This window comes from Nannobrachium achirus (assembly GCF_963921795.1).
Source record: "Nannobrachium achirus genome assembly, chromosome: 18".
Classification (NCBI taxonomy): Eukaryota; Metazoa; Chordata; class Actinopteri; order Myctophiformes; family Myctophidae; genus Nannobrachium; species Nannobrachium achirus.
In genome coordinates this window covers 37,608,282-37,620,125 of record NC_137825.1, presented here as the reverse complement: position 1 = coordinate 37,620,125, position 11,844 = coordinate 37,608,282, and the positions used below count along the sequence as shown (strand labels likewise).

General features: G+C 43.0%; 2 protein-coding genes across 2 annotated transcripts in view; both read right to left on the bottom strand.

The window, feature by feature from the left end:
- Positions 1–1,166: 1,166 nt before the first annotated feature.
- LOC308303083 (pancreatic secretory granule membrane major glycoprotein GP2-like) lies at positions 1,167–2,153 on the bottom strand (the record flags this gene model as incomplete). The annotated part of the gene is made up of 4 exons (XM_080747403.1): positions 1,167–1,285; positions 1,452–1,557; positions 1,669–1,828; positions 1,951–2,153. The coding sequence occupies 4 exons, from the start codon at positions 2,151–2,153 to the stop codon at positions 1,167–1,169; spliced, it is 588 nt and encodes a 195-aa protein (XP_080603529.1).
- A 166-nt stretch (positions 2,154–2,319) lies between these two features.
- The window catches only part of LOC308303082 (IgGFc-binding protein-like), a gene marked incomplete at its 3' end in the record, with an annotated part of 57,287 nt that continues 47,762 nt past the window's right edge, over positions 2,320–11,844 (bottom strand). The window contains exons 29-39 of the mRNA XM_080747402.1: positions 11,225–11,820; positions 10,823–10,980; positions 9,744–10,144; positions 8,523–8,719; positions 6,731–7,126; positions 6,207–6,490; positions 5,564–5,841; positions 5,300–5,419; positions 4,614–4,798; positions 2,699–2,859; positions 2,320–2,335 (exon numbers count right to left, since the gene is read on the bottom strand). Coding sequence (XP_080603528.1) covers positions 2,320–2,335; positions 2,699–2,859; positions 4,614–4,798; positions 5,300–5,419; positions 5,564–5,841; positions 6,207–6,490; positions 6,731–7,126; positions 8,523–8,719; positions 9,744–10,144; positions 10,823–10,980; positions 11,225–11,820 — 2,792 coding nt within the window. The remainder of the gene's footprint in view (positions 2,336–2,698; positions 2,860–4,613; positions 4,799–5,299; positions 5,420–5,563; positions 5,842–6,206; positions 6,491–6,730; positions 7,127–8,522; positions 8,720–9,743; positions 10,145–10,822; positions 10,981–11,224; positions 11,821–11,844) is intronic.

Below are 11,844 nucleotides of genomic sequence, written 5' to 3'. Positions count from 1 at the left end.
CACTTGCAAAAGACGGTCTTTATACATTAGTTGCATTAGATTAATTTGGTGTAACTGACCTAATTTCTAATGCAATTAATGTTACCACAAGAAGTATTGGAAGTGTTGGACACAGTTGTACCATAATACCAATGACAGATCCCATGTTGTGGCTGTGTGATGACCAATGTTATGTCTCGGGTCTCACTCTGTATTGTTTCAGGAACATTGGCGGACAGTGATGAATTCCCCCACTAGACTATAGAGGACACAGGGATACCAGCATTGTCTGCCCCAACTCTGGCCCCGACAATGGAGGTTCACCACAAAAGGGAGAGAAACTCAACCTGACACACTGTATCACTGACAAGCTCTTTCATGTCAAATGAGAGCTTTTGGATATCAATGGTCAGGATGTCGGTTGTTGTTACATGTGTGTCCTGTTTGAAATTGTGTTTTTCCATATACTCTTTTCCATCTTTTAAGTGGTCAAATAAATAACTTGATCAACTATCATTTTAAGATGCAATTTATTTATCACACAGAATAATTCATTTGTTATTTGAAAGATAATGTTCAGATAAATCAGAAGAAGAGTTAAATGTCCTGCAACATATATTGATGTATTGATAAACATTACAAAAAAAATCCACAGTAAGAATCCTTAGTAAAAACATTATCATATTTAAAGGCCCTGAACATATCATCATCATGAAGGCTGTCTTCAGTGGTTTATCTTGTGCTGCCCCCTAGTGTTGCTTTCCTTCATGAACAGGTACTCAATAGATCATTCTAACTGCTAGCATTGTGTAACAATTACAGAATGATCACAACTTTTACTTCATCATTTTCATAATCATCATCACCATCATCATACAATTTAACATTTAATTAAAACAAAACAATTAAAAAGCAAGTGCCACCAAGAAAGGTTTGTAAAAATAACCTTAAGAAAATGGAATCATTTAAAATCATTTCTTATATCTGGATTATCTGCACACTTGGTTATTACTGGATATCTATTGACTATTAAGCATATAGTTTGTCAAAATATGTAACTGTTTGTGTGTGTGTGTGTGTGTGTGTGTGTGTGTGTGTGTGTGTGTGTGTGTGTGTGTGTGTGTGTGTGTGCGCGCGCGCGCGCGTGCGTGCGTGCGTGCGCAGGGCGCAGGCGAGTGTGTTCTGACTTAAGCCATGGTTGCTACAGTCAGTGAAGTGACTACCAGGATCATCAGCAGGGATGCAAAGTGACTGGGAGTGCCACTCCGAGTCTGAGTGTTCAGTTCAGACCTCACCGGCCGTTTACCTGGAAAAGGAAAAGACAAAATACTATTAAATCACTGAGGTAAATAACGGTGCAATATGGTACTGTAGGTTCTGGGGAGAATTTATTATGAAAACTAAAACATTAACCCCAACACTGCTGTATGTCATATCTGATGAGCAGCGTCATAAAGATAAGACAACTGTACCTCCACTCGGCATAGTCCAGGTTAGTGGTCCCAGTCCCAGTGAGACACCTCCAATGTCATAGGAGACCGCTCTACGGCGCCTTTGGTGGTAGCCAGGGTAGCAATGCTGCAGGAAAGTAGCAACATGAGACATTTAGCCAATGCTCTCACACTTATACAAATGTATACTTTGTCGCGAAACTGTGTCACGCACACACACGCACACACGGATACATACAGCAGTGCAGTCCTGCTGGCCTAGCAGACACAAGTGGATCTGGCAGTGCAGGAAGATAGTGGAGAAGTTTCTGAAGGTGAACATCTTGAAGGAGAAACGTGCCACGTCGGAGACACCATTCTTGTCCAGCTCTACTGTAGTGTCCTCTTCATTAGGACACCTGGACCACAAGGAAGAATATTGCAATTTTTACAAAACAGTGACAACATGTCACTCTCATTCTATCCATTATACAGTACTTTACTGTAAATACATTTTAATTGAACATTTTAGATAACTCACTCTCTAACAAGGAGATTCCAGCGGACAGGATAGTCGGCGTCGTTGACAGGCGTGGCCCAGCAGGCGTCCAGAACAGTGGCGATCTGTTGACTGTCAACTCCCTCCGATCGCACCTCGATGTACATCCTCTGGTCTATTTCCACTTCCATGTTACTATCACCAGTGTAGGGGAAACGGTAGTCGCTGTCCAAGAATGGAATCATTCTCATACGATAACGGCCCATCCCTGATGGAAGTCTCCTGGACACAATGCTACAGAAAAAACAAACAAAAACATCATAATACTAGAAAGCTGCAATTCTGGGAAATTGCAAGTGCGGTTGCCGTTACGCGAGTCACACTTGAAAATGAATCAGTATCTCTATTGGCTCACACCTCAGTGAAGCTGAGGCCAACAGTCAGAGAAGTTAGCCGACACAAGGAGTACTGTAATTTATATATAGAACAGACTAAGTGGGGCGTTTGCTGGGCTAGTGGTCCAGACGCATACCACATTAAGGCTCTGATGCATGACAGTGTGTCGCGGGTTCGAATCCCGATCCTGACCTTTGGCTGCGTGTCACTCCCCATCTCTCTCCCCATTTCCTGTCAGTCTACTGTCCTATCAATAAAGGCATAACAAAATCCCCAAAACAAACAGAAGAAAAAAAAACAGACAAACTAAAACCAACTGCCTTCCAATGGGAGGATTTGTGGGAAATAAGGGGGTTGTGGTGGAATGTGTTCTGGGTAATGGGATGACTCTTACCTCTCTATGGGGTTAATGCCTACAGCCATAGACAGAGACTGGGTCAGAGGGTACTCGCAGCTGAAAGGCAGGTGGATGTTCCTCTGACGACTGATGATCGCGTCATGGGGGTCCACGTCACCCTGGATGACATTCTTGTACATGAAGTAGGAGCCATTGCTCTGTCAGGGGAAATGACAAAAGTGTATTAGGGATGCAAATGTATACTTAAACGAAAGGGTCATGTGATGAAACATACCGGTACACACTAAAAACTGCTGGGTAGATTCATCTACCCAAAATCTGAGTAAAAAATGGTTTACCCATTATGGGTTATTATAATGGTGTTTGTATGTATAATGGGTTGTTTTGTACAGCTCATACATTACCCAGCTGCTGAGTAAAATTGTTTTACTCAGTATGGGTAGTTTTAAACTTAAGCTGGTCACCTGGTATGCAAAGCATGCTGGGAAAAGCATTTCTCTAGGTTTTCAGGGATATTTTCTAAGCTTTTGGTAGCTAAAAATGCTAAATGTATCATATCCATGTGTCTGCCTTGGCAAGCTGACTGTCATATGTCAGAATTTCATTTGTCAGTTTTTGAGCCAAAACCCTAACCGTAACTGCTAGGCTGCTAGCTTATGCTTGAGCTCCCTCCCCCCTGCTGTTCTGAAAGAGAAGAACTCATGATAAGTTTGAGGTTATTATGTTGATCTACTTTAAACTTCTCTGATTATGGCTTTTCAACATTGTTGCATAATTTACAATTATGTACCTTTATGTCGATATTGCTATACTTGGAACAATTTATTTGAGAAAGAAATCCTGAAACAAATCTTATCTTATGTTAATGTTAAATAATATTAGCATGGTCATTTACGATGAGTAAAATATACTTCCCACATGTGGATAAAATATATACTAAATAATAGTGGTAGACCCAGAGTGTGTAAAAAATTCTACCCAGATGTGGTAGAATATCTTACTACGGTGCTGGGTAGAAAGGACCTACCCATTTTGCTGTGTAAGATTTACTACTGTTGGGTAGGGCCAATAGTTACCCAGGGGTGGGTTATAATACAACCCAGATCGGGTTATTTTCAACCCAGCCGTTTTTAGTGTGTAGATTAACATTAAGATTAAAAGTATAAGCTGGCAGGGGTTTTATTTTTAGGTTAATTGAATTGAATCAGATGCTGAATACATTTGAATTCCCTTAAAGCCTTGAACTCGAGCCAATGAAGTAAAAACTATACTTTATACAGCATGAACCAGGGGTTACACCATGCCAGCTTTGTGATGGACATTTTCAACTATATTTTATTTTTATCATAGACATACAAAATAAGTGATCAATAATTTGACCAGAATAATCAACTCCTAATGTACCATGTCTATGCCAATGTGCTACACCTTTTTCAATGATAGTATTTTGGCATTAACCACTGAACAACAAAGATACAAAGAGATATTTTACAATTTACTAATGACATGCCCAAAATGGGAATACCAGGTGTTAAAGAGGTTACCTATTAGAAAACCTTAAGACTTCCAGGTGGCTAAGACAGGCATTCAATGTGGCATGGTGAATGTCTATTCCGTGTTTGGGATTTCCATAATTAGGTCATATCAGAACTGAATAGTTATTGCTTCCATCATACGTTACATGAGCAAAGGGCCATTTAGGTGCAGTGGTCATATTGTTATTATAGAGATTGCTACAGTGTTACTTGAGGACAGGAGGACAACAAGTTCTACCAGTTCTACCTTAACAAACCAAAACTATTTGTGTGTTTTGTGTGATCAGATAGCTTTGATAGTTGTGACATCTTGACGAGACATCTTCTATCATGATAAGAAAGTGTGGGATGGTTGCATGGTTGTGAAGAAAGTTCCTGCTGTACGTGCACGAGTGATTAGATAATAACATTTTTACCGAGAGAACTGTCCCACACTGCTCTGCATTGTTATCAAAGTGGAACACCAGCCTTCCGTCCTGCAGAGTCCCATTGCAGGATGAGTCCTTGAGGTGGAGGATCTCAGGATGGAAGCCAGCTTCAAACAGCTGGCAGCGGGACAGGGACATGTTGCCTGCACTACTGGCACACGAGACAAATGAATCTATGGGAGAGAGATAAGAATATACATTATATTTTACAATGCAAAAACAACTACATCTACAGTATAAAGGTGTGTAGAGCACAAATACTGTATCTGCCAAAAGGTGTGCTCTTATTCTTAATAATTATAGCATTATAACATTGTATGCAGTGACATTTCTATGTATTGCCATGAAAGAAGTGTGGCATATACAGTATGATTATTTCTCTCATACACATTCATTGTCTACCTTGCTCTATCTTTCAAGACACACGCATGCACGCACGCACGATCAGAGTACTTCTTCCACCACTGCACACACGTCAAATGCAATAATCTCCTGTTGAGGATTAATAAGGACTGCATTCATCGTTCATTGTTCCCAAGTCTCAGCCAGGGCCCATATGGGCTGACGTGACTTGGCATACAGTACCAACCATTCCATTCCACTGTTAACTTGTCGAACTTGTTGAACTATGTTGACGGTTTCAACATTGTTGTTCAGTGTGACCTGTACCGTACCGTAGCTCTCGTTGTTGCGCCGATGGTGGTTCTCATCACAGAAGCAGCCGTAGACACCATCCTTCTCCCCACACCACTCATGCTCGACACAGTCCAGCTCCTCACAGGGGTCTGTTTCCGCTGGGGACATAAAATAAACAAGAAAATGTGGAAAATACCTTTAGTCCCATCTGGGACAAGTGTTTATTGTTTTTTTTTCTTTTTTTTAACCATTACTCTTTCTTCTTGTTATCTTGGCAATTTGTCAAAGCAGTGTCTACGTACCACACTGCAAATCAGCACGCCACTGGGGAATTTCCAGCCCCAAGACTGCGCAGGTTCTCTCATAGGACGAGACAGCAGAACACAGCATGCCATTGGCCGGCGTGTAGAGGCAGAGGTCATAGACACAGGAAGTGAAGAATGGCTGAGGGTCAGAGTGCAGGTGGCAGGTGCTGAACGGGCCAGTTGTGTTGGTGATGATGCCACACAGCTGTGAGAACTCCTCTTTGAAGCGACAGTTCTCTATGCCGCCACCGCTACGGTCATCTGTGGCCCCGCATCTAGCAAGGATATGGAGAGGCTCAGGTTAAGCCTAATTTATTTTTCATCCTACCAAAGCAACACGATGTGTCATGTTTTAATTGGAAGATAGCTCTTATTTTCCTTTCAGTATATTTTATTACAATCCAATCATCTCCATCCTCCCTTCAGCCGTACCACTCACAGTCAGTTCTCCATTACACACCAGAGGTTCTTTACTCTGGAATACACACATGCCTATTGCCAACTCCTCATCTTCACTCAGTAACTTTAAACATGGATTGAGGGCCAGCCTGATTAATCAAGCCTCTCCACTTGCTTCTACCATATAATGTAGAAAAAAGGTGAAAGAACACAGAAAATATCAGTCGATGCATTGGCTCACCCAGAGCGGCTTGTGGGAGACTTCCAGCCATCCCCAAAATCGTTGTCATTCTGTGCCACTGTGCCGTCAGGCAAGGCTTTGTCATCTGCAGGGTCACCGTTGAAGTTACCACACATGCCAACAACTCTGTTGTGGTGGTTCTGACCCACTCTGACCAACAGCGTGCTCTGGCCATCAAACTGGACAATCACATGGGGGGTGTTGACCACTACATAAGATCCAGCTCTTTCCACCCGACCTAGACTGCCTGCAGTGGCAGGGAGAGACACAGCACTGTTGTTAACCTGGAATATAAGAGAGAGAGAGAAACATTGATAATGAATATTACGATATTTAAGCTTATACTGATATAAGCATTTACAGAAAGATGCTCTTTGAAGATAAATACATAAAATACAATAACTAGCAGCTGTGTTGCGGTGTGCCAAGCTCAGTCTAGCCTTTCAGATTACTTTTACCCTTTGATAGCAAAAAAGAGAAAAAGTGTCATTGAGTTTTTCTTGAATGAAATTGAATGAATTTACCTTCACTCTCCCGTTGGTTCCAATCCTGACATAGGCTGTCTCTTGTTGATTTGACAGGTATATGTCCACTGCTGACACGAATGACACTCGGTTGCTGCCACGGTGGTTGTTAGTCGCGACCACTCTGAACCCAGTTTCAGTGGCAGTTTGATTCACACTCTCTGTGATGACGTAAGAGCACGTGCCCTGGAAATGAGCCAGTGCACCATCAAAGGTGACATAGTGGGGGTCTCCCCACACGGTGCAGGTGGTCAGTACATCAAAGCAGCCCAGTTGTCCGTTTTTGATAGTGCACTCTTGTGTTGGGGCACAGGACACAGCAGAGCAACGCAGATCATTCGGGGCAAAGCATTCACATCGCTGGGAGCATCCGGGTGTCCAGAAAGACTCCCCAGCCTGTAACATGTAAGGGAAAGAAATCATGATACACAATTTGTGGTTTGTGGTGGTACCCGAGTTCGCTTTACTTCTGTTTTAGTCAGGAACACTCACATCAAAGTAGATTTAACCATTTATTACATAAATGGAATACAGTTAATCTTGGCGTTAAAGGGCTCTGCGTTCAGAGATGTTCCCTGAATTTTTATTCGAGCAGCTTGCTACACAAAATCAGGGAACGCTAAGCAAAAACATCCACAGGGATAAAATAGTAGTACAATAGCAATAGATTGACATATTGGCTTGAATGAGCAGACATAAAATCACAAGTATTGAGCCTTTGCCAGATTCTGACCAAAGGGTGGAGGCTGGGGTGGAGGAGGCAGCTAAGCAGCAGATCTGAGGCTTCGGATCGAATATGTATAGTGAATGCAAGCTGTATTTAAAGGAGCCTCCCTACTGAGTGAAAGGTCTGATTGGATTATGACCGTGTGATGTAATGATCAGCAGATCTGTGAATGAGGAATAGGAAAAGGATCTGACTGACAGCTGTTTACAGCCGAGGCGGGCGAGACTCACGTGTCCTGCATAAACCAACGCTATGTATGCTTAATTTCATGTTGTCAGTGGCTCTTACAGTATGTTGCCAAATTGTTAGTCATGTTAATGTTTTCCACTCTGCACCTGTACAGTGTACACCCTTTTGCTGCAACCCTTTTGCTGCAACATTCCATTCCAGTAGGCTGGAATGGAATGTATTAGTTTGCTTCATTGGTGATCTCACAAACGGCAGAAACTGTTAAGCACCAAGGAAGTGAAAGTGTTTGTGGATCATCCTGCTCAAATCACATTAATACCTGCTGTTAATATTTTAAGCAGAACGTTAATATTATTGTTGTTTTTGAATGTGCCATGGCTATGTGTATGTTATACCCTATCAAATAATACAGTAATGCCTCTAGCAGTGGAACCCCTACACAGTCAGGGAAGGGTGCAGGATTTGTTGCTTAAAAATGCTACTTTTTATTTGGGATGTAATAGTTATCAACTAGAACCGCACTCTGTCGAGGGGCCAACTTGCGTCTTGTGCCAGCAGTGTCACCAGTGTCACTAATAAAAGTCATTTTATCAGCCCTTGACTGTTAATGATGACATTGCCACAAATGCTGGTCCCTGACACAAAAAAACACACCTACCTACCGACCGACCGACCGACCGACCTACCTACCTACCTACCTACCTACCTACAGTACATACCTACCTACCTACCTACAGTACATACCTACCTACTGTACATACACAGCCGAACACAGAACTTGCACGCTCTGCTGGCGCAAGTAATAAGTTATGAAGTGGAGCTTTAAGTGGACATAGTGAAAAGATAATTTGAGGAACTGACTGGAATGCAACTTACCCCAAAGTAGAATCCATCGTACTGGCAGCCACAGCTTTCCACCGGGACACACTGGCCTCCACTCCTGAGGTAACCATCATCACAGAAACAGCCCTCAGAGCACACTTGCTCACAGCTAGCATCAATGCTGCTGGCACATGTGTGCCCGCAGTCTGTGCCACAAAGCTCATAATGACTGTTTGCTGGACAATCAAGCCCTGCAAGGGAGAAAGTAAGGTTTAGTTTATACAGTAGGCATGCTTCCTACAAAGTAGGCTTGGCTGAAAAAGTACTTCCAGTAGCGAAGGCTTGTTTATTCTACCGTCTGATGGCATCTTAATAAGCCTTGTCTGACTGCATTTTTACTGATATACAATTAAGGCTTGGCTGATAAAATTATTTCCAGGAAAGAAGACGTGTTTATTCATCTGTCTGATGGCATCTGGATAAGCATTGTCTGACTGTACTGACATACAATGAAGTAGGCTTGGCAGATAACACATTTCCAGTAAAGAAGGCTTGTTTATCCTTTTCGTCTGATGGCATCTGAATAAGCCTTGTCTGACTGCATTTGTACTGATATACAATTAAGTAGGTTTGGCTGATAAAGAATTTCCAGTAAAGAAGGCATGTTTATTAATCCGTCTGATGGCATCTGAATAAGCCTTGTCTGACTGCATTTGTACTGATATACAATTAAGTAGGTTTGGCTGATTAAGTACTTCCAGTAACGAAGGTGTGTTTATTCATCCGTCTGATGGCATCTGAATAAGCCTTGTGACTGACTGACTGCATTTGTAATGACATACAGATATACTGTAGCCCGCCTTCCTTCCTAAACAGGCTGGTGAGGAAGGCGGGCTCCGTAGTGGGGACCTCACTGGAGGAGGTGACTAAGGTGCGCTAAGGTGCGGTGGAACTGTATGGGACTTGGCCAGGTCCTTCGTGCCAGTTGCTTTGAGGATTTACAACGAGACACACGATGGTCACTCTGCCAGCCAGGTCTACCATAACATAACGTGTCTGACTGCATTTGTACAGAAATTCTAAAGTAGGCGTAGCTGATTGAGGACTTCCAGTAAAGAAGGTTCATTTATTTCTTATGTCTGCATGATGGCATCTCGATAATCCTTGCCTGACTGCATTTTTACTGAATGTACAGAGCCAAGAACAATACATTTAACTACAGTAGATGGATGTCTTGGATGATAAAACAGTGATATACTAAACTTGTTAACTTACTGCAGGTAGTGTTCTGCCTCCAAGGGTAGATTCTAACGTTGGCAGACTGACAGGCGCTGACGTAAGTCTGAATAGCTCTGCACAGCACATGCCGGTCTCTGTTGCCCGTAATGCACACATCAAACACACAGTCATTGAAGTAAGGCGTTGGGTCCACCTCCCCATGGCAGAAACTGAGGGGGCCTTCAGAGGCTCGGATCACCTCACATTGGGCCCTAGAGGGCACCTCGTTGGCACAGCGCGGGCAGGACGTGCCACAGCCTTCACTGCAGGTGTGGTTGCTGGGCACCTTCCAGGCATTACCAAAGTGAGTGACAGATGAGGCTGCAACTCCAGCGGAGGTGAGGAACTCGTCATTCTGGTTCCCGTTGAAGTTCCCACACAGCCCGCATGTTTTGCCACTGTTTTGAAATTAGTGAAAACAAATGGTTTTACTCAGAAGATATACAGGTATCTACTTCGTCTTGCAGACATTGAGAGACATTGTGAAAAAGCGTGATACCAGACAAAAGTACAGTATATTATTGTTATGCTGAAATCAAAGCATAGTGTCAACACTAATGCACTATGGTAAAATGCAATAAATTGAGTTGACCAAAGTTTTGAATGACAGCCTGTCATGGTGCGTCAATGTGTGCAGCAAATATTGAAAATACATATTTAAACTAGCAGCTGTAGATGTGAAATTACTAAATATTGAGCAACTACATCATGTAGTTTTTCAATATTTAGTCATTCTGCAACCAGCCAATAAATAGGTCATGTTGTCTCTACTTCTCTTATCTGGGCAGAACATCTACAGTATGTGAGGTGCATGCACGAACACTGTAACCGGAGCTGTTTCTTTTACCAACTTGAATTGTTATTGTTTACACATATACTGTGCAACCAGCCAATAAATAGGTCATGTTGTCTCTACTTCTCTTATCTGGGCAGAACATCTACAGTATGTGAGGTGCATGCACGAACACTGTAACCGGAGCTGTTTCTTTTACCGACTTGAATTGTTATTGTTTACACATACTGTAAAGCAAGACATTTAATTAACTAACAGCATAATATGCATGAAACATACATACCTATAGTTTGAGGGTACAGAGATAGACACCCAAGTTGACCCATCATAGCTGACACTGAACCCAAAGTCAGTATCGACAAATGTGCGATGTCCACTTAGATAGATAGACACACGACCACCATCCAAGAGAATAGGCAAGTTTCTAGACACGCCATTCACCTTAAAGAAAGGTGAAAAAAATCTTTGATTAATAACATTTTTGAAAAATAACGTGTGGTTTTTTAATGAGTTCTGTAATGGTTGATTGATTGAAGAATTTATTAGAAGTTTGCAATAGAAAAAAAGTACAGTTTCATGACAGCACAAATCACTGGTACAAGGTCAACTAAAAGGAGATCCTAGAAAGCACTACAAAATTATTATATAAAACACAACAAGACAATGCCTGGTTCACACAACTTACCTGCACCTGTCCACGTCTCCCCCTTGACATGTGCACCTGGTAGCCCCACACACTGACAAACACTTCAGCCGTGTTGGAGATACCGGATCCTTGCCATGCCTCATTCTTGGCATCTACTTGAAACTGCTGCAGACTGGTGTCATTGCACACGGTCGCCAGAACGTAGCGGCAGGTCCCTTGGAAGTCAAACGCTTTGCCATCAAAGGTGACGTAGTGAGGATCGCCGGAGGCAGAACAGGTGCCATGGGGACTTGGGTGGCAGCCATAGTCACCGTCTGTCACCCGGCAGGATTCCTGGGGAGCGCAGGTTCTGGGCGTGCAGTGGACCGCGCCGGTGGTGCCGTTACAGCTACAGTAGCTCTGACACTCCTCACCAGCCCAGAAGCTCTCACCAGCTTGCCGATAGCGGCCCTCATGCTGGCACCCACAGCCGATGGTCGGCACACACCGGTTGCCACTGAGGAGAAAGCCATCATCACACTGGCACCCTTCCTGGCACACGGTGGCACAGTAAAAGGGGAAGGACAGACTGGGGCAGGAGGATGGGCAGGAGGTGCCGCACAGTTCATAGTGGCTGTTAGATGGACATGTTTGCACTGGAGAAAGAGAAAAGCACTAAA